Source organism: Erinaceus europaeus, chromosome 16 (assembly GCF_950295315.1).
Source record: "Erinaceus europaeus chromosome 16, mEriEur2.1, whole genome shotgun sequence".
Lineage (NCBI taxonomy): Eukaryota > Metazoa > Chordata > Mammalia > Eulipotyphla > Erinaceidae > Erinaceus > Erinaceus europaeus.
The window spans coordinates 2,330,115-2,357,222 of NC_080177.1; the positions used below are offsets into that span (position 1 = coordinate 2,330,115).

At 53.4% G+C, this 27,108-nt stretch overlaps 1 protein-coding gene across 6 annotated transcripts in view; it reads right to left on the reverse strand.

Moving 5' to 3' along the window:
* The window catches only part of MAP2K5 (mitogen-activated protein kinase kinase 5), a 271,177-nt gene that overhangs the window by 104,418 nt on the left and 139,651 nt on the right, over positions 1-27,108 (reverse strand). For all 6 annotated transcript variants that reach the window (XM_060175660.1, XM_060175659.1, XM_060175661.1 and 3 more), the window contains 3 exons: positions 18,143-18,216; positions 17,099-17,149; positions 10,822-10,893 (listed from right to left, as the gene is read on the reverse strand). In XM_060175660.1, coding sequence (XP_060031643.1) covers positions 10,822-10,893; positions 17,099-17,149; positions 18,143-18,216 — 197 coding nt within the window. The remainder of the gene's footprint in view (positions 1-10,821; positions 10,894-17,098; positions 17,150-18,142; positions 18,217-27,108) is intronic.

Sequence of the window (27,108 nt, forward strand, 5' to 3'; positions counted from 1 at the left end):
GATCTGGTTCTCCCTCTCGCTGACCTGGTTAACCCTGTGGTAGGTGGCCTGTTTCTATGCCACAGCAAGTTAGCAGACAGAGCACCACGATTCAGTGCTAGGAAGGAACCTAGGATGAACCGGTAAGGCCCCTTGCACCTGGCTGCTCTCAGTGATGGCCCCAGACTCGAGGGTCACGTGGCTTCTGTCTTGTAGCAAGAGCTTGGAAGGTCTCTTGGTGGGAGGCCAGTCCTGTGTGCTCGACCTGGACCATGCGGGCAGGCCCCACACCCGGCTCCCTGGGGGAGTGTCTCTGTCTCTCACAGCTCACGGGACCCACACGGCTGTGCAGGGGTAGTGGGAGCCTCCGGGCCAGTCTTCCCTGCGTGCCCTCTGTTTCAAGACGAATCAGAACCAAGGGAGTTGTGACCAGCTCCCGTGCTCACACCTCTGGCCCCTGAGAGAGAGGGGGGAAGCTGAGGAGTGACTGTCCCCACGGTACACATGCAGGTGACACTACCTCCTCCCTCTCTCTCGCTCCCCTCTCTTCTCTCTCTCATCGTGGGTCCAGAGCTTGAGTGTACAAGACAGTGAGTCTAGTTCATTATTCTCTATCTTTGTGAGAGGGGGAGAGAAAGAAAGAGAGGAGAGAGGGAGAGTCAGACTGAAGAGAGAAGCGATACCACAGCTCCACCCCACCATACATGGAGCTCCCCAAGAGCCATCCACAGTGGTGTCAGGGCTCGAACCCAGGGCCTTACACTTGGCAAGGCAATGCAAACTACCCACTGAGCTATCTGTGGCCAGGAACCTTCTGGTCTCAGGACTGCCAAGGGTACCCTCACTGAGGGCTCTGTGGACACCACCTGAAATGGCCTGATGGGGATTTCTGAGCGTCCTAGTCACGTGACATCTGCTACCGAATCAGCTACTGGACCCTTCCCCTCTAAAAGTAAATAAAGGAGCCAAACACATCTATCCAAAAAAAGATCTGTGTACACCTATGTTCACAGCAGCAGAATGTGTAAGAGCCCAAACCTGGAAGCAACCCAGGTGTCCAACAACAACAGATGAGTGGCTGAGACAGTTGTGGTCTATATCCACAATGGAATACTACTCAGCTGTTAAGAATGATGAATTCACCTCATTTTACTATTATCTTTATTTATTTATTTATTGGGTACAGACAGAGAGAAATTGAGATGGGAGGGGGAGATAGAGAAGGAGAGAGACAGAGAGACACCTGTAGCCTGGCTTCACCAATTGTGACGTTCTCTCCCAGCAGGTGGGGACTGGGGGCTCAAACCTGGGTCCTTGTGCATTGTGACATGTGTGCTCAATGGGGCCTGAAGGAATCCTGTGAAGTGATACAAGCCAGAAAGAGAAGGGTGAATAGGGGATGACCTCACTCATGGGCAGAAGTGGAGAAACAGAACAGGAGGGGAAACGCCAAGCAGAACGTGGACTGGGTTTGGTGTGTTGCCCCAAAGTCAAGGCCTCTGGGGTGGGTGGGGGGCTCAGGTCCTGGGGCTGATGGTGGAGGAGGACCTGGGTGGGCTGAGAGTGTTTTGCAGAAAACAGAAATGTTACACATGGACCAGCAGCTGTACTGACTGTAAACCATTCATCCTCCCAATTTTAAAAAAAAAAAAGTAACAGGCCTATTTCCTGTCTACAGCATAGTGGAAGGAGACTTTATTTTTATGAATAAAATAAGAAGGGAGGGGAGGAGAGAGAGGAGTGTCACTCAAGTCTGACACATGCAATGCCTGGGTTAGAACCAGGGCCCTCTGTGTGGTCCGGGAGGTGGCGCAGTGATAAAGCTTTGGACTCTCAAGCACGAGGTTCCGAGTTCGATCCCCGGCAGCACATGTACCAGAGTGACGTCTGGTTCTTTCTCTCTCCTCCTTTCTCATAAATAAATAAAATCTTAAAAAAAAAAAAAAAAAAAGAACCAGGGCCCTCACACTTTTAAGTCTTTAGCTTTACTGCTGGGCTACCTGCCCAGAGCAAGTAACTCACCCTCCCTCTCTCTTCCTTCCTTCCAGATTTTATTTATTACATATAATAGAGAGAGAAAAAGAGAGAGAGATTGACTTGAATACACTAGTCAGGACACTTCACTCCTCCTTCCTGGTCTAGTGACTTGACTTTTCTGGAATATCCTTCAACACTTCCTAAGGCCCTGACTTAGAGAACGGGAACCTTAGTGCCCACATGGTGGGGTGAAGCTTAACTGAGAGCAGGAATACCAAATGCCTTCTGTGGATCTACACTGTCACTGTGACCGTTCTTATCATGACACAAGGAGCTCAACAGCAGCCAGGAATAGAGGGGAAACCACGCCCCATCCAAGTCTTCGATTCGAGTCCCGTCCCATCCTGTCCCGTTACATCCCGTCCCCCTCTCTGCACAAGAGGCTCTTCACTGGGACACCAAAGATGTGACTTGACAAGCTCCAGAGGCCCCACGATTAGTACATTCTAGTCTCCAAAGACAGGACAAGGGACACGCAGAAGACTTTTCTAGATTCAGGCTGAAATGCCGGTGTTTGAACGGTCTGCTTCGGAACCAAAGCTCTGAACATGGTCCCCACAGCATCTCTGTCTCCTAGGACAGGGTCGAGTGTGACTAGAGTCCTGGCCAAGGAAATCACCACAAGGGCAGAACCTTAGAGCTGCAGATGTCACTTGTAGGCGGATGGTCCTGTGGCCTGGAAATCGTGACTCAGGGGTGAGCTGCACCCCCGCCCCCGACACCCAGTCACATCCTGCTGGCTGATGGTGTCTCTCTTCCTCTCTATCTCCCCTTCCCTCTCCATTTCTGACTACCTTTAGCCAATAAATAAATAAATAAATAAAGATAATACATTTTTTAAAAGAAAGAGGGATACATGCAGCCCTGCTTCACCCCTCATGAAGCTTTCCCCCTGCAAGTGGGGACCAGAGGCTTGAACCTGGGTCCTTGTGCCCTGTAATGTGTGCGCTTAACCAGGTACGCCACTGCCCCCCCCCTTAATTGCCATCGGAGTTATTGCTGGGGCTCAGTGCTGGCACTACAAACCCACTACTTCCAGTGCTATTTTTCCTTTTATATATTTATTTCTATTTTTATTAGATAGGACAGAGAAACTGAGAGGGAGAGAGACAGAGAGACACCTGCAGCCCTGCTTCACCACTTGTGAAGCTTTCCCCCTGCAGGTGGGGGGCGGGAACTCGAACCCGGGTCCTTGTGCATGGCAGGCAACGTGTGCTCTTAACCAGGTGCCCTCACTGCCTGGCCCCTTCTTCCCATCACTGCTCCCTCCATCGTCTCTTTTCTTCTTTCCCAATTTTCCTTCTTCTTTCTTTCTTTTTTACGAGACCAGAATACTGCTCAGCTCTGGCATATGTGGTGCCGGGGGTTGAACTTGTGGCTCTAAGCGTGATACTTTTTTCTAATGAAAAAAGGCTCGCAGAGGCACTGGTTCCGCGCTGGGTGGAAACGGTGCAGGGGTTCCTCCTTTAGAAAGTTCTCTGCCTTGAACAGAAGACCACAGGCTTTGAGTGTTGTTGTTGTTGTCGTTGTTGGCTTCAGAAAGTTGAGGTGGGGTCTCCGGCCCTCCGGACATCTGCGAAGGCCATTAGGAGCCTGCCGCCTTCTCTGTGCTCCTTCCTTTCTCCTCCCTCAGGACACGAGGCCTTCGTGGTACCTTGGGAAATGGCGAAGGCTGCAGGTCTGCGTGTGCACACCCTTCAGACACGTGCTGCTGGCAAGCTAGGACCCAGCCCCCCGCCCTGGAAGCCATCAGCATAACAAAGGGCGGCTCTGGGACCGCCAGCACCTGTGTCGTGTGTCCTGTCAGTCCTCCCCGTGGGTGACAGCCCCCAGCAAGCCAGCGCAGGGCGGCCGGGGGACTGACAACCTTGGCGAATGCACGTGGAGGCGTGGTAATCGGGGACAGCTGGACCCCTTCACGCCCTGCCGGGCCATCCGTCACCGCCTGGAGGGCCCTGGACGCAGCCCGAAAAGAGATTCTAGGCGGAAAAAACACATGACAGTGAAAAAAAAAAAAATCCAGTGGCGGGAACACTTCGATCTGTCCTTGGATCTTGGCAGAAGGCAGGGGAAGTGAAGTGGCCGGGGCTCCCCCCCCCCCCCCCCAGTTTGTTCCTAGCCGGCCGGCCGGCCGTCCACAGTGGCCCTGTTCAGCCTTGGACCCTCCTCATGGTTTTCCACAGAAACTTGGGACCCGCTGGCTGGATGTCTCACTAGAGGAAGCCACAGACCCGATGGACTGTAAGAGGATCCACCTCCTCCTCTCATCCTGTGTAAAAACTACAATCTTTTCCTTGCAGTGCTTGGGGCCTTGCACAGGCTCCAGTCCACTTCTCCCAGGAGGTGATTTGTGTATTCTTTTCATTTCAGACCAAGGGAAGGAGGGAGGGAGAAAGAGAGGGAGGCTACAGCAGTGCTCCACCACCCTGGGGCAGAGTGTGGTGTTCCCAGGAGGCACCAAGACCCAAACCCATGAGCCTGTGTGACCGGGAGACGCTGACGGCAGCCGCTGTGAGGGCACGCGGAGCCGTGGGTCCCCCCTCAGACCAGGGTCATAGACAGTCTCAGCGCTGGACCGGAGGGGCGGCTGTGTTTTGGTGCTGGTGGACACACGGACGTGCCAGGCCCAAGTCAGACTCATCCTTCGTGTTCTTCTCACCGGGCTACCCTCGGTGCATCTGCCAGAAGTTTAGGGTCAGGGTTTACTTCTTGTTTTGAAGATGTTAAGTGATTTATTTGACAAGAAAGAGAGAGGCCACAGCGTCGTGTGGTGAGGCCGATCAGATCCTGGACTCCACCCGTGTTAAGTACACGGAGTCACTGCTGACTTCAAGTAAGAGGGTCTCTGAACAGGCCCAGGGGGCCCAGGGAGACAGCTCAGTGTCAGAGCACAAGAATTCCATGCCGGAGGCCCCAGGGGACTCGGGTTCAAGCCCCCGCACCGTACATGCTGGAGCTGAGCGGTGTGCTGTGGTCTCTGACGCATAAAAGTAAGTCAGTCTTTAAAAAATAAAAACGAACAAGAAAACTAGGATACGGCAAGCGTCTCGTTTCAAAAGAAAAAAAAGATGTGCTGACTGCCTACCCACTGCCTGCCTGGCGCCCTAAGGAGTCTGCCTCACTGGTGAGTGTGCTCCCAGCACCGAGCCAGCGCCTGGCGCCCAGAGGTGCTTCATAAATGTCGGGGAGCCAGCCCGATGGTCATCTTCCTTTTGCAGATAAGACATTCTCCCCTGAGTGGCCAGAGGCTTGGTAAGTGATGCCAGTACACCCGATAGTCCAGCGTCTGAGTGGCTCCTGGGCCTGGACACGCCCTCCCAGAAACTGAGCCGCACTGTCTCTCTCTCGGATGCCCCAGCTTCCGCTGCGCACCAGGCTGGGTGGTGTCCACACTTCCGAGCTGGCCTCCATCAGTTCAGATGCAGAGCAGCAAGATATAAGGGCGGGGGTCGACAGCATAGTGGTTCTGCAAACAGACTCTCATGTCTGACGCGCTTAGGTCCCAGGTTCGACCCCCTGCACCACCGTAAGCAGGAGCTGAGCAGAGCTGGGGGGAGGTATCAGTCCTGGGAGGTGACCTTGGTCCAGAGGTTCTGAACTGAGTTCTGGTGGTGTACAGATAAGGAAACTGAGGGCCAGAGAGATTAAGTGGCTTACCCAAAGATCATTCATCTATACTGGCAAGCAGAAAGCCCTCCTCCCTCTCTTTAAACAATTTTTTGTAGGGGCCGGGCGGTGGCCTCGTTAAGTGCACACATTATATTGGTTCAAGACCCTGGTCCCCATCTGCAGGGGGAAAGCTTCACAAGTAGTGAAGATGGTTGCAGGTATCTCTCTGTCTCTCTCGCTCTCCCCCTACCCTCTAAGTTTCTCTCTGTCTCTATCCAATAATAAATAAATAAAAATATTTTAATTTTTTTGTATTATCATTATTACAAAGAGACAGCAAGCAATTGAGAGGAGGGGGGAGACAGAAAGGGAGAGAGACAGAGAGACACCTACAGCCCTGCTTCACCGCTCGTGAAACCTCCCCCCTGCAAGTGGGGACTGGGGGCTTGAACCCGGGTCCTTCATCATTGTAACATGTGCGCTCAGCCGGGTGCGCCACTACCTGGCCCCCACAAAAGCCCTTCTCCACATGCAAAACACTTGGGGTCTGTTCCCAAAAAAGTTCTTTCTTCTCCTTCTCCTTCCTCTTCTTCTTTCTTCCAGAGTTATCACCGGGCTCGGTGCCTGCACTACGAATCCACTGCTCCTGGAGGCCATTTTTTCCCTTTTGTTGCCCTTGTTGTTTATCATTGTTGTTAATATGATTGTTATTACTGCTGTCATTGTTTTTGGATAGGACAGAGAGAAATGGAGAGAGGAGGGGAAGACAGAGAGGGGGAGAGAAAGACAGACACCTGCAGACCTGCTTCACCGCCTGTGAAGCGACTCCCCTGCAGGTGGGGAGCCGGGGGCCCGAACTGGGATCCCTACGCCGGTCTTTGTGCTTCGCGCCACCTGCGCTTAACCCGCTGCACTACCGCCTCTCCACCCCCCCCCCCCCCCGCCTTCTTTTAGTTATGCTGGAACCTCACCACTCCTAGCCAATATTTTTAAAGCTGAAAGACAGACACACGGAGAGTGAGGTTCAGAAGAGAGGGAGACAGCATAGCACCGAAGCTTCCTTCAGTGCTGGGTCACGCCCACGGCAAAGCGGGTGCACATGACAGGTGAGGCGCCCTGCCCACCCCGTCCAGCAGGTGTTTGTGAGCGCTTATGCTGAACTTTAAACTGGGATCTTTGGCCTTAAAACCATTGCACAAAGAGAAAAAAGTCGAGCCCACGAGATTTCCAATAGGAAGTGTGTGGAGATAACGGGACAATCGTTGGCTCCCATCACACGAGGCAGCAGAAGCCGTGACTCACCCAGGAACTAATAGCATGTACAGTGTGTGTCACCTCACTATGAAGATGGATCGAGGCCAGGGAGGGGAACACTTTCGGCCAGAGAACTCGGGCCAGCATCACACAGCACGGGGGCTTAAAGTGGACTGTGGGTCGATGAGATAACTGTGCCTCATGTAAATGGCAGAGCAGTCCATGGGGTTTTTCATTTTTAAAGAAATAAAACATCACTCTTTATTTTACTTTTTAAGGACTATTTCCCATTGGGGAGAGAGTGAGGGAGAAAACAGAGAGAGAGAGAGAGAGAGAAGACAGACAGGAGATAGAGAGAGGAGACAGACAGAAGGGAGACAGAAAAGAGAAAGACAGAGGGGAGAGAGAAACGGAGAGGGAGAGGGAGAGGGAGAGGGAGAGGGACAGAGCGAGCCCAGAGCATGGCTTAGCTAAGGGGGGTGGGTGCTGGGGTTGGAACCTGGGACTGCAAGTCCTGTTCTCTAACGCTGAGCTGGCTCCCCAGCCCACACTGGAAGGATTTATGTTTTAGCTTGATAAAGATACTTCTATCGCTCTCAAGAAAAATCCCTGTTAGAGCCACTGAGCACACCCCCCCCCCCCCAACACACACCTTCACAGACGGTGTTAGCCTGGTGACAGTGGCTCTCTGGCCCCGCTCACCCGGCTACAGAGGTGTTTATCGAAAGCCACAGGCCTGGCTTTTCATCATTCGGGACCTCATTCAAGCTGCTTCAGTCGCAGGGCTGTCACACTGAAGGAGGGTCCCAGGGGACTGGGTGACACTCCAATTAACCAAGACTGCTCTGTGCGGAGGACAGGAAACAGGAGGGGCGGCAGACAAAGGCAGGGAGGACAGGGTGGGACAGCGCCCGGCGCATAGCGGAGGACGGGCCCGGCTTTTTTCTTCTGCTCTGAGGAAGTCCAACGCCAAGGCCCAGTTTGGGGCGAGTGTGACTCTGTCTCCCACCTACAAATTTCTGTGGAGCCACCACAGGACAATGGAGGGACTGACTGCTGAGTGAGACCCTCTCCTCACAGCCTCCTCACAGCAGAGCTGGGTGGGCACCGAGTGACGGACAAACCGCATCCCGGGATGCGGGAGGTGCCGTGGGAATGACCTCCGGTCACCTGCCGGGCTGAGACGAAGCCCTCCGGTGGGCCAGGTACCATTTCACTTATGGCTGGGGTGACAGTGCAGTGGAAGCACACAGAACTGGCTTGCAAGTGAGAGGCCCCAGGTCTGACCCCCGGCGTCACTGACTGTCAGCTGAAGGAAGGAAGGAAGGAGACGAAGCCTAGCCCCAAAGTCTTGAATGGCAGCTCAGAGCAGTCCTGCCAGTCACTCAGTCAGCGGCGTCAGCGGGAGTCAAAGCGGCAGCTGGGGGCAGGACAGTTGTGCCTGCAGCATCCTGAGGGGTGTGGGGCTTTGTGCGTGGAGGCCCCTCCTCTCTCTCTCTCTCTCTCTCTCTCTCCCCACGTTTCTACACTGATCCTTGTGGTCAAGCGTCAAGGCCAGCGACCTCACTGGGGCCCTGTCTCCATCACGAAGTGGCCCCCACAGCCCCAGGGTCAGCAAAGGCCTTTGCTGGGGTCCATAACCAGCAGCCTGAGAACCACGACACTCAGTCTCAGGTGACAACCCAACCACACTCAGACAGAAGGGCAGACAGGGACCAGGTCCCTCACATCCGGGATGACGGCCGCTGGGATATTCAGCTTTGGTCCAACTCAGTGTTCCCATCTGCCCCAGCATTAAGGGTCATTTTCGGCTTTTCTTTTCTCTCCCCACCAGAGTTATCTTTGGGGCTTGGGAGATTCCACTGCTTCCAGAGGCAACAGAATCTCTTCCAGAAACAGAGAGAACTAGGGGAAGAGGAAGGGGGAGGAAGTGGGAGGGGGGGAGAGAGAGAGAGAGAGAGGAGGGGGGAGAGAGAGAGAACGCTGTAACACTATTCCACTGGTCATCAAACCTCCTTTCTGTAGGCGGAGGCTGGGGGCTTCAACCCCGGTCCATGCACATGGTAGCATATGTACTTGACTGGGTGAGCCACCACCTCTCCATTTCCATCTTTTAAAAGAAGGTTCACTGCACACATCATGGTGTGCAGAGACCTGGGTTCGAGCCCCCACCAGCAGGAGAGGGAAGCTTCAAGAGTGGTGGAGCAGGTCTGCGGGTCTCTCTTGTCTCTCCCTTGCCTCCTCTTCAATCTCTCTCCATTTCTTTTTTTAAATTTTTAAATATTTATTTTCCCTTTTGTTGCCCTTGTTGTGGTGATTGATGTCGTCGTTGTCGGATAGGACAGAGAGAAATGGAGAGAGGAGGGGAAGACAGAGAGGGGGAGAGAAAGACAGACACCTGCAGACCTGCTTCACCGCCTGGGAAGCGACTCCCCTGCAGGTGGGGAGCCGGGGGCTCGAACCGGGATCCTTCTGCCGGTCCCTGCGCTTTGTGTCACCTGCGCTTAACCCGTTGTGCCACCTCCCGACTCCCTCCCTCTCTCAATTTCTACCTGTCCTACCTAATTAACAAAAGGGGGGTGGTGGCTTCATGGTGCAGGCAGAGCCTTTGAGATAACTCTGGGGGTAATAAGTAAGTCAACAGCTTCATTTATTAACGTGAGGGAGAGGGTGAGGGAGAGAGAGAGAGAGGAGGAGAGAGAACGGGAGCATGGGCTGGCCTATGCTGGGCCAGGGAGCCACCTCAGGACCTCATGCAAGTCCTGTGTTCTCCTGCTGTGCCGCCTCCCGGCCCCTCATGTCCACCCTTGTATCAGCCCTGCCAACTCAGGTTCTCCAGACAGCGGAGGGGTCCCGGGGAGAGAGCCCCGCAGCCCAGGGAGGGGCACTGAGAGAGGAGGGCGGAGGCACCGAGTCCTGGAGAAACACAGTCTGATGTGAAAGCGACTTGGAGGTCAGGACGTGCACCTGGGTGTGACCTTTTCCAGGCACATTGTAGGGACACCTGGTGTCACCTTTATGAGAGCCTTGCACCCCACAGGAAGGGAGGGGGGAGGGGGGGTGGGGAACAGAGCAGCCTGAAGACAAGTGCGCTGACTCCTGGGCCAGAGAGCTAGCTCCCAGGTAGGACGCGTGCCTTGCCACGTGTGAGGCCCAGGTTCGAGCCCCAGTGCCACCCTGCAGCGTTACAGCACCAGGGGCTGCTGCGGTGTCTCTCCCTCCCCCTCTCTGCCTGATGGGAAACCGGTTATTTGGAGCATTGAAATCGGAAACAGAAATGGCAATGAGGCTACTGTGTTCAGGACTGGGGGGGGTCTCGCTGTTGTTAGGCCTGGGTGCATGTGTGACAAAGGACTCCTGAGCACTGCTGAGGGGCTGGTCCACTCAGAAGTGACAGTGAGAAGGAGGTCCTGCTTCTGGGCGTGGGCACCTTTCTGTCCAGGCAGCTGTGCATGGGGCACGTGGCCCTCCAGCGTCACGTCCATTCTAAATAGAGCTGTGGAGTGCAGACACCGGGACCCCCAGGCCCTCCATGCCACCCCTCGGTGCCTCCATGTCTGGCCTGACCTACAGAACCGTCAGGCTGACTGTTCTCTCTGCACAAACGCCGTGCACAGAGGCCCAGCAGGCCGCCGCTGCTCACAGTTTCCTGGAACGTATCTCAGGGCCCAGGCTCTCGAGCTCTAGTGGGTGCCGCCATCACACCCGAGGACGTGCTCCTGACAGGTCCTCACAGAGCCAGGTTTGCCTGGGAACCTGCATTTCTAGGGGGCACCCAGGCCATTGCCCATGGTGACCTGCAAGGAGCGGGCGTTGGGGACGGCCAGCAGGGACATCGCCACGGGGACGGGCGCTGAGCTCATATGTACACCATAGGCTGGTGTTTCTGGGCCCATATCACTCTGTCTGTGGGTGGACGGACGGACGGACGGACGGACATACCTCCATGAAAGAGATTCCTAAGCTCCAGACGTCTGAGTGGATCCCATACTGCTCCCCGGAGATCCTCTCAGGCTGGAAGGAAAGAGGAGTTTCCAGTGAGACTAGTGGAGGTAGACAGACCGACAGACAGACAGACACACACACACAGACAGACACACACACACACACACACACACACACACACACACACACATGCACGCGCACGTGCTTGTGAACCAGGGAGGCTCAGAGTGATGGATGCAGACAGAGCTGGGACGTGGACCCAGGCTCCCGGCCCCTCACCCTCACTCCCATGGGGTCTGCTGCGTGGGCTGCCAGGACACACGGTCTGAGGCATTGCCATCACTTCTGTGCATTTTGACGTGTGTCCCCAGACCACCAAGGGCTGCTCTCGCCTTTGAATGAAGAGAGGGCCCCAGGTCTAGGACAGCTGAGAGAGAGAGAGAGAGAGAGCAAGTGTGATAGCAACAGCCTGACTTTCCTGCTCAGATTCACCTACTGTTCAGCACTTTACTCCAAGGGTTCTCCTTCTTCTCCTTCTCCCTCCTCTCCTCTTCTCCTTCTCCGCCACCCCCCCCCCCCAGCCCTGCTCAGCTCTGGCTTACAGTGGTGTGGGGGGGATTGAATTTGGGATCTGGGAGCCTCAGGCAGGAGTCTGTTGACCAAGCCATTATGCTCTCTCCCCCACCCACTGAGGTTTCTTTCCTAAAGAGATTTACTGAGGAAAGACAGAATGAGCAAGCGAGATGGAGGGAGATGGAGAGAGAGGGGCAGGTGCACACGCCATTCTGGCTTACGTCACATCAGGAATCGAACTCGGGACCCTAGACCTGCAAGTCCTGCACTCTGACACTAATCCTCCTCTCTGGCAGCCTGTCATGTCTTTGGATGTGGCCCAAGGGAGGGCCTGGAAGGTCTGTTTGGAAGTGTCGGCATTTAACAAAACTCTGGCTGAGACAGCGGCCGCGGCAACACCACCACTTCACCCTGGAGCAGCTGCTGCTGGCCATCCTGCCTCCCGCCTCTGCCGTGGGGGCACCCTCCCTCGGTGGACGTGAGGCGCTGAGGCCTCTGGGACTGGACTGACTGCTCCCAGACACCAGATGGGGGACCTCCCAGGGGTCAAGGGAACGCACGTCCTTAGGTGGGTGGACACAGCCCGACATCTCAGGAAGACGGTTCAGCCGGCACCCCGAACTCTGTCCCCAACCCCCCACTCTCACCCAGGGGTTGGGCTCCATCATATGCCCGCTGCCCCCACCCCCAGGGACACTTTCTGTAATTCCGTGGAATTACAGAAACCCCGGCCCTGAGGGAGCGGGACATTATTTCCCTTCTTTTATTTATTTCTTTAATTTAATTCTTCCCCAGGGCTGGCGGGCACACGACCGTCCCTCCCAGCAGCCGGTGGACAGGGCGCTCGTCCCGGCCTCCCGGTCCTTTCTCCATCACGTTCCGTTCCCTTGCAGCCAGCCCTCTGGGTTCCCTGCTCATGCAGGACGCAAGCTGTTGTGTGGCTTGGTTGGTCACAGGAACCAGGGCAGTCAGGTGGGACTGGCGCCGCCTGCTCACGACAGTGACGTCTCAGTCATCACTGCCGCCCACAGCCCCGAGAGTGTCTGCTAAGAGCTCCCCAGTCCCGGGTGCCCTTTCTGGGGCGTTTCCGTGTCTCGTTTCAGATTCCCGCCCAACTAATGAGGTGCCACCACCAGTCTCCTTGGGTGGATGAGGAAAGCCAGACCGGGGATGGGGTGGTGGGGGCGTCTCGTTGGAACCCACTAAATAGTGATAGTGATGGCTGTCACTCAACGGCCCTCTGAGAAGAGCCTGAAGCTGGGCTCCCAGATGTGGCCTCTTGTCCAGGTGAGAAAATGGGGGCTCGGAAGGCCCGGGGCCCATTCCCTCCCACCTGTGGCTGGCCCCCCCACGCTCTGCAGGCCTCTGGAGGCCAGGGATGGCTGGCTGGGCGGCTGACGTCTGTATCTGTCAGGCTCCACATGATGCCACGCCTCCCACTCCGCCCTGTCTCTGCTGAGCGGGGTCCCCACGCTGGGAAGGCACTGGACTCTCAGCGGCACACACAGCCCTCACTCCCACCCGCCTTAGGTGGACCAGCTGCTAGAGATTTCTGACTCTGGGGCCACGGGGTCACTGCCGGGGCTGCCACCGAGGGTCCACCTCCCACTGCAGAGCCTCGGCATGACAGGCGGCAGCCAGCAAGGGGGTGTCTCCGAGCTCCAAGCTTGCTGACAGCAGGAACTTTTATTTTCCTGTAGTGCTGGGGGGAGAGCCCAGGGCCTGACATTTTTCATTCTTTCTTTCCTTCTTATTTTTTTAAAACATTTATTATTATTTTTATTTATTGGATAGACATCCAGAAATTGAGAGGAAGGGGGAGATAGAGAGACAGAGACAGAGAGACACCTGCAGCCCTGCTTCACCACTTGTGAAGCTTCCCCCCTGCAGGTGGGGACCAGGGGGCTGAACCCGGGTCCTTGTGACCACCTGGCCCCCTTCATTCTCTTTCCTGGGGAGGGGGCCACTGCAGGCTTCTCTCCCACCCGCAGAGCTCCTCCCGGCCCCCACCCCGGGTGCTCTCACGTGGTGCTCTCACGTGGTTAGACTTTAGAGACCCACACACCGGGGACATCTCCTCTGCTGGGTGACCTAGCTCCCAGCCTCCCAGGTTTTGAATGTTGAGACACCGATTGGCTCACAAGTAGAAAAGCAAATGAAGAAATGGGGGGTGGGGGTGTTTGCAGAGCACGGGACAGTGGGCTGAGTCACAGTGCCTACCCCGTTTCAGCAGGTTTCCAAATGCACTCGCTCCGGTGTGTGTGTTTACAGAGTACCTGCAACTCTGGAACATTCCTTAGAGAGACGCTGCAGGGTGAGCTGAACCGGGCCCAGGACCTACATCACACTGACCCTTAAAAGAGATCTCCCAGGGGAACTGAAAGTCACACAGCAACTACAACCCAAGCCGAGTGTGGCTACAAGGGAAAGACAAGACGGATCCCTCTCCCTCACGAGCCTGCCAGCGGGCCGAGGGCAGTGCTGAATTTCTGCAGCACAATCATACATGTTACTCTCATCTCTCCAGTATGACTGCCATTATTTTGACCAGAGTTCTGCTCAGCTCTGGCTACTGGTGACGCCAGGCATCAAACCTGGGCCCTCTGGCATGCGAGTCCTGTGTGCCACCACTGTCCTACCTCCTTGGCTCCCGCTCTCAACCGCTGACCTCACACCAGTCGTGTTAAGAAAATGGCCGACGCAGTCGCCACCAGGCCAGGCCTTCCCTCCAGTCTGAACTCTCATTCACTCACCCAGGAAGCCAAGTGGTTTCAGTTCCGCCTGCGCGGGCTGCCATTTCGTGATTTTAGCCCTTGCCTTTTCAGCTAACAGATGGATTCATCACAGTCACCCATAAGCAAACAGGAAAGAAAGTCGTTTCTTTAAGGCGCATGTGAGAAAAGCAACTGTCACCTGCCCTTTGGAGACGCCAGCAGCGCGGTGTGATGTGATTATTAGAGCAACTGGAAGCGACTGTGGGCCTGACAGGTGGCTGAGAAGCGGTTTCATTTAGTTTAGGATTTTAAAAAATTATTTATTTATTATTGGATACAGAGAGGAAATTGAGAGGGGTGGGGGATAGGGAGAGAGAGAGAGATAGGGTCGGGCTAAGTTACGTGCACATAGTACCAAGCCCAAGGACACACACAAGGATCCCAGTTCAAGCCCCCGGCTCCCCACCTGCAACAGAGTTGCTTCAGAAGCAGTGAAGCAGGTCTGCAGGTATCTCCTTGTCTCTCTCCTTCTCTATCTCCCCCTCCTCTCTCAACTTCTCTCTGTCCTACCCCTCAAAAATGGAAAAAATGGCCACAGGAGCAGTGGATTCCTAGTGCAGGCACTGAGCCCCAGCAATAAGCCTGGAGGGGGAAAAAAGAGAGAAATATATATATATATATAGAGACAGACCTGTAGCACTACTTCACCACTCATGAAGCTTGGTCCCTGCAGGTGGAGACCAGGGGCTTGAATCCAGGTCCTTATGCACTGTGGTGTGTGCACTTAAGCACGTGCGCCACTGCCTGGCCCCAGATATATATATATATATATATATGTGTGTGTGTGTATATATATATATATTTTTTTTTTTTTCCCTACTAGGGTTATTGTTAAGGCATAACGGGGCTTGGTGCCTGCTCCTAGTGGCCTCCCCGCCACCTTTCTACACAGATACACAAAGAAATTGAGAGGCAAGGGGGGGGGGCAGAGAGGGGGAAGAGAGACCCCTGCAACACTGCTTCAGTGCCCAGAAAGCTTCTCCCATGTACGGGGGCAGGAGCAGAGTGCTTGAACCTCAGTCCCTGCACCTGGAACATCCATGCTCAGCTGGATGCACCACGGACCGACCTCTTCATTTCCTTTTCAAAATCACGTGGCTCCAATTTTCTTTCAGAGAACGAAGCTGTAGCGTCTGACAGGGGTTTCGTTAATTCATTAACTATGAAGGGTAACAGATCCCCCCCCCACCCCCCGTCTGCTAAGCTGGCAGGACCAGGAGGTTTTTTAAAAAAAAATTTATATTTATTTATTTATTTTCCCTTTTATTGCTCTTGTTGTTTTTATTGTTGTTGTTGTTATTGATGTCATTGTTGTTGGAGAGGACAGAGAGAAAATGGAGAGAGGAGGGGAAGACAGAGAGGGGGAGAGAAAGACAGACACCTGCAGACCTGCTTCACCGCCTGGGAAGCGACTCCCCTGCAGGTGGGGAGCCAGGGGCTCGAACCGGGATCCTCACACCGGTCCTTGTGCTTTGTGCCACCTGCGCTTAACCTGCTGCGCTACCGTCCGACTCCCGACCAGGAGGTTTTTTTTTTTTTTTATAACTTACACAAACAAGAAAGCCGATTTCCTTTAAGAACAACATGAGACAAAAAAAAAAAAATCATTTCAATCTGTCAATAGAAGCAATAGGCTTTGTTTTCTTTTAGACCAAGACCCAGGGTTTCATCCAGATTCGCATCTGTCTACCGAGAGAACGTGGGTCCAGGGTTCCCGGCACGCTGACGCCCGTCTATTTCGTGATCTGTACACGAGTGAAATGCGAAGTCCACAGGCAAAAGAACTGAGCCGCCAGTGGCGAGCTCTCACTTCCGAGACCCAGGATGCGGAGTGGAAGCCTTGGTGGCCTCTGACTGGGACCGACCTGCTCTCTCTCACCTTCTGATACGTCAGTCAGCGGCTTGGCAGACTCTGGAACCAATTAGCTTGTGCCACGCCTGGCTTGAAAAGAGATAAAAGCTGGGTGCTGAGGCAGAAAGGTGTTCGGGTCTGGCAGGAATCGACCTGAAACCCGCTAAGGAGAACTAAGCGGAACTCCCCGCCCTCCACACGGCCCGTCTCCTTCTTTGGTTACATTTGAGCTGTGGTACTGGAGAGCTGCATTACGGAATTTTTGTTTTCTGTAACACAAGGACTGGGAGTGAGATGGACTGCCTGGCTAAATCTGGCCCGTTTATTAAAAACACTAACCGTAAGATGTCAAAAACAACACGCACCTTTGCTCCACAGCCGTCCTGCACGAGTGAATGAACAAACACCCTTTTTACGGACACAAGTGACTTCTCTGGGTTCACAAGCAGGAAGAGGAAAGGGGGGAAGACTCAAAGCTATGTACCCATCAGTTCTAGAAATGGACCTTCTGTTTTTATCCGTCCTCGGTAACGGTGGAACTGGACAAGTCACTTTGCAACTGGCAGGAACCCAACAGCTAACCAGAGCACAGGGGCGCAAGCCCTCCAAAGACCTCTCTGCTAACCCTTTCAGCTTGGGGTCCACAAGAGCTGGCCCTGTGAGTCCTCTGATCTTTGACCCGGTGACAAAGCTTGCTGGATGTCCTGGAAAAACAAAACAACCCTGGAGACTGACATTTCTGCATACTCGAGGGCTAATGCCACGGGACAGAGTGACCAGTACGTCACCTCACCAGGTGTGATTTTTCTGTGGGACTGAATGTAAAAATTCAGCAGCTCTCTGGACCACACCCACTGGAATCAACACAGCCCGACAAGGTGGCATTATTTCCTGTAAAAAGCTCTGCTGAATCTTTGAGGAAGATTTAGAACTTGGATCCTATCTGGATTGGCTTCATAACTCACGATGTGTGAGACGGATGCTCTGAGATTCGTTCAAGAATTTTACATCCTTTACGAGTACATAAAGAGAAAGATGTCGCTTTTAAACGTGATTTCTGCACAAGCTCACTTACCGCCATGTAAGCATTTGTTCCGACATACGTCTTGGCGATAGAATTCACCAGCTACGAGACAAAACAGTCTGTGAGAACGACGTAAAGATAATGTGGAGATAAAACGGGCAATTATTCCTCATTTAACCCGCCGTCATTTCTATAAATCAACCAAAAAATCATGGGGAAGGGAGTGCGTTCCTCTCACGAAGGCATTCAACGTGAGGCAAGTTCTTTCTAAGGGGATGCCCCCATGGAGCCGAGCTCGCCGCACCCTGCAGTTCACGGCAGCTAACCTTCAGCGCCTCACTTCTGCGGGAAGCTTGCGGCTCCAGCACCCCCAGAGCCGCCTGACCGGGCGGTCCAAGTGGCCGGGAAGTGGGGTGTGAGCCTTGTCTTCCGGGCCTTTCTCTGCCTACGTGGGTGGATGGCGCCAGGCGTGCCCCTCGCTGGAGTGAAGGGGACACTGGGAGGGCTGACAGACTTTGACGACTCTAATCCGGGCGGGCCCGACCTCCCTTTCTGGTCCCCGAGTTGGGCTGGGAGCAGAGGTGGCTGCGATTCAAATCAACGTCCCAGAACACTGGGGGTCATTCTTGCTGGGTTCTCCGGGGAGGCCCCAAATGGAAATTAATTAAAATGTGTGCTGCCCATTGTCCCGGCCGCCCGCCACTGAGGCTCCCGATATTAATTTTTATTGTGGCCAGTCGGGCTCCCCAGGCACGGCTCGCATTCCGCCCTCCCTTTTGTCTGGCTCCGAGCGCCACTGCATATCAATGGCGCCTGCTATTCGGAAGTCGTAATTACAATATCAGCAGTTTTGACTGTCATTAAACAATGAACAATCATATTCTGATGAAGGCACCTCCGCTCGCTCGCTTGGGAGATTAAAAAACGAACAACATGCTCCCGGCCCAGGAGAGGGGGCCGAACTCTGTTTGTCTGGCAGCGAGTGGCCGTTGTTGTTATTATTATTACTCTTATAGATTTTTTTTCCCTTTCTGATTCAGTAAGTCGAATGGGAAAGACAAGTGTCTGCGGCTGAGAGGTGGGGGGGGGGCTCACCTGGGTGCTGACTCCAAAGTCGCACAGCTTGACCTGGCCTCTGGTGTTCACCAGCATGTTGGAGGGCTTCACATCTGCAAAGAGATCAAGAGGGGCCATGCAGCTGATTCCTGTATCTACAGGGCTGGGCCCGAGAAAACAAAACACACAAGGATGGCACACGCACGCGCACGCACACGCACACTCACAGACAGAGGCGTCTTATCGGGAGCCAGGATGTGAGGGCCCAGCTTCTTCGCTTTCCAACCCTGTCTGGTTTGAGCAGCAGTACTCCACTTGACGTCAAAGTCAACAGGCATTGGTTTCTCACAGTCCACTCACCCGCCCCTCCCAGGCCTTTTGGGAGAAGCGGGCAGGGCCGGCAACCGTGTCAAGACTTTGCACCCAGGACCCTGGCTTTACTCTTAATGTGGAAACCCGCCACGCCACCCTCACCAGGAAGCAGCAGCAGTGCCGAAGAGAAAACAGCCTGGAGAATGAGAGTTCTCTGGGCTAGGCAGAGCACACACCTCACCAGGCACAAGGACTTGGGTTCAAGCCCCCCGCTCCCCCACCTGCAGGGGGAAACTTTCACAAACGGTGAACTCTCTCCCTCTCTATCTCTCTCCCTCCCAATTTCTCTCTGTCCAATCTAATGGAAAGAAAGAAGCTGGGGGTGGGTAGGAAAGACGGTGGCCAGGAGTGGTGGATTCGTCATGCAGGCACCAAGCCCCAGCAATAACCGGGATCGCAATAAAAAAATAAATGAAGTGAAATAATTTCTGTGTTGGTGGTAACAGGACGAGACAGGGAGACGGTGGGTACAGTCCTGCTACTTCCTGATTTTCTGAGACAAACAGTTTCTCCAAAGAAGTGCAAGCAGATTCCTCCACTTGTTCACCCTCTTCTCCTTTCACAGCTTGGCAAGGGCTGCCGGAGTTGACGGAAGGCCTGACGACTGCTTTCACCAAGGCCGTTAGTTTATCGCTGAAGACGCCGAAGGGTTCTGTGAAACAGCGCCCGTGACAGCAGACACCTCCCGGGGATCCGGGGAGCCCACGGGAGCCGCCGAGCAAACCAGGGGGGCACGCAGGGCCAAGCAGGTGCACCCCAGGTAAGAGTCCTCCCCAGCCCTAAGAAGTCATCTTTGAGGCAAAGGAGTCTGGGGCAGAGAGTTCTTTCCATGTCAACACCAAGTGGATCTGTGGTGGTCCCCAAGTGGGACTCAGGGCTCATGGTGTAACTGTCTAGCTCAAGCAAAGGTGACTAAGACACAAGCTATGAGAAACGTTCCTAAAGTTCACTTCCTAACTTCCTTCTGCCGGAAGGCCCCTACTTACTTCTGCTCTAGTCCTACTTTATGGTTCCTGTTTAGTAAACATTTTGTCCTGTTCTGTCTCTTACTGCCCTTCAGACTCCAAGTCGCAGACTCTACTAAGATTCCATCCTGACCTCCGTGGGCAGGTGACCTCACCAACGTGTCCTGCAACCTCCCCTCTCCAGAGCCCGGCGCCACTAGGGAAAGATAGAGACACGCTACGGTAATGTCAGCTGTAAACCATTAATCCCCCAATATTGAAATAAAAAACTGGGCCAGGCGGTAGCGCAGCGGGTTAAGCGCACGTGGCGTGAAGCGCAAGGACCGGCCTAAGGATCCCGGTTTGAGCCCCCGGCTCCCCACCTGCAGGGGAGTCGCTTCACAGGCGGTGAAGCAGGTCTGCAGGTGTCTGTCTTTCTCTCCTCCTCTCTGTCTTCCCCTCCTCTCTCCATGTCTCTCTGTCCTATCCAACAATAGTGACAGTAATAACAACAACAACGATAAACGATAAGGGCAACAAAAGGTAAAAAAATAGCCTCCAGGAGCAGTGGATTTGAAGCACCACCCACTCTGGAGACAAAAAAAATAAAATAAAAAGAAATTAAAACAAAGAAAGAAGCAAGCTGGGGGTATGGACCCACCTGCCAATGCCTGTGTCCAGTGGAGAGGCAATTAATGACAGTAGCCAGAACTTCCCCAGTGAGAGGCCTGGGGCAAATAATAATAATAACAAGCTGTGTGAACAATCACGAGGTATGTCAAAACTCTCTAATCTTCAACTTGAATCAGACACACAACTTAGGTTGATCAAGAGAAGAAAAAACACCGCCTACAAAACTTCTGTCCTCTGTTTGAAAAGGCGAAGTGTGTAAGTAAAAGCCTGACTGCAGAACCTGAGGGCCTGGCATTTTGGAGCTTTCGCCTGAAACTTGCCAGGAAATGTTTTATTTAATATTGGACAGAGACAGAAAACCTGAGAAGGGAGGGGAGACAGAGAGACACCTGCAGGCCGACTTCACCACTTACAACAAAGCTTCCCCACCACAGGTCAAAACTGGGGGCTTGAACCCAGGTCCTTGGCACATGGTGATGTGTGTGTTCACTCAGGTGCACCACCACCGGCCCAGCCAGGAAAAGTTTTTGTTGCTGTTGTTTTTGCCTCCAGAGTTATCACTGGGGCTCGGTGCGGGCACTACAAATCCACTGTTCCTGGTGGCCACTTTTCCCCATTTTATTGGATAGGACAGAGAGAAATGGAGAGAGGAGGGGAGAGAGGGAGAGAGACACCTGCAGACCTGCCTCACCACTTGTGAAGCTTCCCCCCTGCAGGTGGGGAGCAGAGGCTCAAACCTGGATCCTTGCGCTTTGTACTATGTGTGCTTAACCAGGTGCACCACTGCCCGGCGCATGCCAGGAAAGGATTTTATCTGAGCAAAATATCCCCCTTAAATCGGAGATACTGGCGACCCCAGAGATAGCCTATGAACTCACTCCTCCCAAATACAGTGCCCAGGCTACGTGTTTCAAGAGAGCGCTGGGAACACAGAAACGGTTTCACGCTCTTGAAGATGTTTTGTGTTTTTGATTGTTTCCAAGTCCAAGTCACAAAGAGCACGACAGATTAAGCAGAAAGAATTGCTTTTAAGGAGGCAAATAACTCCATCCTTATTTTAAAGCAACCTCAAGTCATGGAGAACGAACAGCTTTCCATCTCCCTCAAAGATAAACACCCCGACCTTTCTTCTGTAAACAAAGCACAGGAAAGGCGAGTCCTTAGGAAGGCTGCTTACAGATGGCGATCATCGGGGCAGATGAAAGTCATTCTGGTTTAATCAGGCCATTAATTATTAGGGTTTATCAATTAGTTTTATTGAAGGCAGGGGAGCTTAAATGAATAGTTGGGCATTGATTTCAACAGAGACATTTTCTCTAAGAAAATACAAATGAGATGTGTGGAATCCTGGAACTGCTCTCCCCTTCTAGACCATGAAAAAGAAATTAGCTCCTTCGAACAGAAAGCAGAAACCTTTAAGTGGGAAATCAAATAGGATCTTTTTTTTTTTTTTAAAGAATAATTTCACTTTTTTCAAGTATTTACTTATGGTGGGAGGGGGGGTGAGGAAGGGAGGGGGGAGAAGGGGAAGAGAAAAAGGGGGGGGGGAGAGGCCGAGACCAGAGCACTGCTCCATTCTGGCATATGCAATGCTGGGGAACAAACCCTGAGCCCTGTGAATGCAAGTCCTGAACTCCACTACTGAGCTATCTCTCTGGTTGTTTGACTTTATTATAATTTCCTTTCTCTTTTATTTGGTAGGACAGAGAGAAATTAAGAGGGGAGGGAGAGAGAGACAGACAGACAGACAGACACCTGCAACCCTGCCTGACCACTCGTGAAGCTTCCCCCTTGCAAGTGGTGAGCAGGGCTTGAACCCAGGTCCTTGCACATGGTAACGTGCACTCAACACGGTGTACCACTGCCAGGCTCCCCTTATTAGACATTTTAATAGGGAATCGACTTAGACATGAGCAGGAGTCACAACACCACTGAGTAGCCTCCATGGCTTAATCTTCTCATTTTTTTATAGAATACTACTTCAAGAGATAAAAAGGCAGTGAGAGAGAGAGAGAGAGAGAGAGAGAGAGAGAGAGAGAGAGAGAGAAGAGGTGCCCCAGTACTACTCCACCACCCACAGTACCCCCTTGTGGTGCTGGGACTTGAACCCATGGCCTCAGGCACTCTTGACAGCATGAGCTATCTGCCAGCCCCGGAAGTTGACCCCATCCCCTCTGCATCACCTGTGAACTACTGAGTGTTGGTGTTCCCTCGTTCAAGGATCAGTTCCCATCCTGGTCACCACTGTCTTGGACCAAGTGAGGTAAAGGTACCATGTGAGACGATGGAAACGCCAGGTGTTTCTCCTTTCAGAGAGAGAGAAGCCCGTCATTTCATCCAGGGGCCGCGGGTGATGGCTTGAGAAGTGTGTGAACGGGTGAGTGTCTGACGGAGAGATGCTCAACATCAGGAGTGATAAGGGAGCCGGGCGGTGGTGCAACTGGCTGAGCGCACACATGTTACAGTGCACAAGAACCCGGGTTCAAGCCCCTGGTTCCCACCTATAGAGGGAAAGCTCCACAAGTGATGAAGCAGGGCTGCAGCTGTCTTTCTCTCTCTCTGCCTCTTCCTTCCTCTTTCTAATATTTATAAGGCAGAGAGACAGAGAGAGACCTGCAGTGCTCGCTTTGCCACTCATGAAGCTTCTGTCCCCTGCATCCGGGGAGTGGCAGCTTGAACCTGGGTTCCAGCACATGGTAATGTGCGCACTCAGCCAGGTGTGCCACCGTCCCGTCCCCTTTTCCAGCCGTCAGACATGTCCTCCCATTGCCTCTACCTTTTCTTTATATCAGACAAACGCTGCCGATCAATGATAGAACAGTCATTTCTCCTCAAGACTGAAAGGTACCCAGGGTCTGACTGTGAGCATCAATATTAAAGGGCAGGTGCTCGTTTTTATTTTGTTATTTATTTTAAAATATTTTTCTTTATTTACTACTGGATAGAGACAGAGAGAAACTGAGAAGCGAGGGGGAGCTAGAGAGACAGAGACACCTGCAGCCCTGCTTCACCACTCGTCAAGTTCCCCCCCTGCAGGTGGGGACCAAGGGCTTGAACCCAGGTCCTTGCGCACTACATCGTGAGTGTTTAACTAGGTATGGCACCGCCAGGTCCCAGTCAGTGCTGGTTGCGTAGGCCTGAGGCTCTGGGCTCTCTCCCCTGCACTGCGCTGTCTCCTGCTCCCGTAAGACAGAGTTACTGGGTTATAACCTATGACTTTGGTGTGTGTAAGATTATTCTCCCAGATAGCGAAGGCTGCGTGTACGAAATGTGCCGGGGGCCGGGTGGTATGAAGTGCAAGGACACGCACAAGGATCTGGGTTCGAGCTCCCAGCTCCCCATCTGTGGGGGTGGGGGGGCACTTCACAAGCGGTGAAGTAGGCGTCTCTCTTTCTCTCTCCCTATGTCCCCTCCCCTCTCAATTTCTCCCTGTCCTAGCCAATGAAGTGGGAAAAAAAAATACGGCTAGAAGCAATAGATTCGTAGTGTCAGCACTGAGCCCCAGCAATAACCCTGGAGGCAAAAACAAACAAAAAGTGCAAACAACTGGTTCAAGCATGACAAGTCCGGTGGAACAACCGTGGTTATTTCCACAACTTCCAGCTACTATTCTGACCGACTTTCAGGCTGAACTGACTTGAGGAATTTTTTTCTTTTTTCCACTGAATTGACCAAATTGACTGTGGAAATTGGTAGCATGTCGAAACAACCCATGACTGCCTCATGCGGGAGGCTGTTCTGTCAGACAGGCTGCATCAATTAGCCCCAGAAACACACACGCGCGTGCGCACACACACACACACACACACCAGACACAGACACACACAGACACACACACACACCAGACACAGACACACACAGACACACACACACACACACCAGACACAGACACACACAGACACACAAACCAGACACACACACAGACACACACACACCAGACACAGACACACACAGACACACACACACACACACACCAGACACAGACACACACAGACACACAAACCAGACACACACACAGACACACACACACCAGACACAGACACACACAGACACACAGACACACACACACACACCAGGCCCTTGAGAGCCTGAGCTTTACAAAAGACCATCCCACCCACTGCCTCCCCACACTCAGGGTCCCTGTGGGTGGCCACCCTCGGGGCCTGGCAGGGTGGACGGGGGTTGTTCACACCAGGCACACAAATGCCAGAGCAGGGACCCATGGCCGAGTGAGCCGGTGGCCTCCCTGTGAGGACGTGTGAGTCACCTGATCAGGGTGCTTCCAAAGATGGCCTGACTCTGGATGAGTGGTCATGCCGTCTCCTGCACCGCTGAGTTCTGAGGGTTGTTACACACACTGGGGACTTTATGTGTTTTTTTATAAAATAATTTTTTTATATTTATTTATTCCCTTTTGTTGCCCTAGTTGTTTCATTGTTGTAGTTATTATTGTTGTTACTGTTGTCATTGTTGGATAGGACAGAGAGACATGGAGAGAGGAGGGAAGACAGAGAGGGGGAGAGAAAGACAGACACCTGCAGACCTGCTTCACCGCCTGTGAAGCGACTCCCCTGCAGGTGGGGAGCTGGGGGCTCGAACCGGGATCCTTATGCCGGCCCTTGTGCTTTGCGCCACGTGCGCTTAACTGGCTGCACTACCGCCCGACTCCCTAAAATAATTTTTTAATCTTTATTTATTGGATAGAGACAGCCAGAAATCAAGAGGGAAGGGGGTGATAGAGAGGAAGAGAGACAGAGGGACACCTGCAGCACTGCTTCACCACTCGCAAAGCTTTCCTCCTGCAGGTGGGGACTGGGGGCTTGAACCCGGGTCCTTGCGCATTGTAATATGTGAGCTCAACCAGGTGCGCCACCACCTGGCCCCATTCATTTTTTTTTAATCATCTTTCATTATTATTATTATTGGCTGGAAACAGCCAGAAATCAAGAGGGAAGGGGGAGATACAGGAGAGACAGGGGGCCAGGAGGTGGTGCACCTGGTTCATCACTTACATTACAGTGCTCAAGGACCTGGGTTCAAGTCCCTGGTCCCCACCTGCAGGAGGGAAGCTTCATGAGTGGTGAAGCAGGGCTGCAGGTGCCTTTGTCTCTTCTCCCTCTCTCCTTCTCCCCCCTCAATTTATCACTGTCTCTATCCAGGAATAAGTAAATAAGTAAATAAAAAGAAACAAAAATTTTTTAAAAAGAGGAGAGAGAGAGAGAGGCACCTGCAGAACTGCTTCGCTACTTGCAAAACTTCTCCCCTGCAGGTGGGGACTGGGCGCTTGAACCCGGGTCCCTGCGCATCGGAACATGTGCGACCAACCAGGTGTGCCACCACCCAGCCTCCGAGACTTGATTTTGCTCCTCCCTTGCTGTGACCCCAGCAGGAGTCTGGGACCATGAGCAGACAGGTGACGTCCCCCTGAGGCGGGACACAGAGAAGGGAAGGTGTACAGCGCGGGGCTTGTTGCAGGTCGCTCCGGAGAAGCGTCTCGGTGGAGGTGCGCCAGGTATCGGCCTTGGCCGCCGCTCCTGGGAACTGAGCGCGTGTGACTCTGCAGCCGGTGAACTTTCAGACCCTCTACAGCCACGAGCAACCTTCACCAGAGCTGATAATGGTTTATCTTGTGGGACTCAACTCTCGATAACTACAGTTAGACTGGTACTCTTACCCCGTGATGATAAGTGCTTACTCTGTCTTTTACCTGTCTCACCCTGATAAACCTTGTATTGTTTAAACCCGCTCCCAGCTCCCCTCTGTGAATCCTTTCACACACCAGCAGCAGCCCCCACAAGCCCCTTTTTAAGTTAGATAACAACACTCCCTCCCTTCTTCTCAGAAAAGCCCTGGGAGTCCGGCGGTAGCTCAGCGGGTTAAGCGCACGTGGAGCAAAGCGCAAGGACCGGCGGAAGGATCCCGGTTCGAGCCCCCGGCTCCCCACCTACAGGGGAGTCGCTTCCCAGGCGGTGAAGCAGGTCTGCAGGTGTCTGTCTTTCTCTCCCCCTCTCTGTCTTCCCCTCCTCTCTCCATCTCTCTCTGTCCTATCCAACAACGAACAACATCAACAGTGGTAATAATAATAACCACAACGAGGCTACAACAACAAGGGCAACAAAAGGGGGGAAAAATGGCCTCCAGGAGCGGTGGATTCATGGTGCAGGCACCGAGCCCAGCAATAACCCTGGAGGAAAAAAAAACAAAAAGAGAAGAGCCCTGCCACTGAGGTATGTATATATATATATATATATATATATATATATATATATATATATATATATATATATATTCATGAGGGAGACAGCCCTGGCACACGTGGTGGTGGTGATGCCCGCAGGCCCTGCACTCTACCCGAGCCAGCACCCTGTCCACAGAGCTTCCTCCTTTGCCCCTGCTCCCTCCCACTGCGGCTCCCTTTTAGACTTGAGAGCCTCCGTGAGCAAGCCTCACCGGGCGGCTGGGACACGGGGCAGCAGGCAGGTAGCAGGCAGGTAGGGTGCCACAAGTTTGCTCCTACCACTCAGTGCTTAACCCCCCACCCCACCCCACCCCAGGACGAAGTCCCTAGGATGTGACACAGGGTCCGAGCACGAGTCCTCTGACCGCTCACAGCGGCCAGCTTTCAGAAAACTCTTCCCAGCAGCCCAGAAAGCCAAGAGTGAGCTCGTGTGATGTAGAAACTCACGGCAGCCCCACGAGAGCCCCACGCACGGCACCAGGGGAATTTACGAGTGACAGGGTGGGGCCGGGGTGGGGGGGGTCATGCTCTTCTCTTTCTGTCTCTCTCCACCCTCCTCTCTGAATGGTGCACACGTGAGGGCTGAGAGGGAGAATGAGGAATGAAGGCGAATTAAAGAGAAGCAGGGTCCACATCGATCACTCCGTGCTTTCATTAATATGTGATGCTTTCCTTATTGATTTGCAAGAGAGGGGAGGGAGGGACAGAGGGAAAGAGAGAGTGAGAGGTAGAGTGAGACAGAGAAAGGGGGGAGGAGAGGGGGAAGGAGAGAGAGAGAGAGAGAGAGAGAGAGAGAAGAACGCAGATTTGAATTCCAA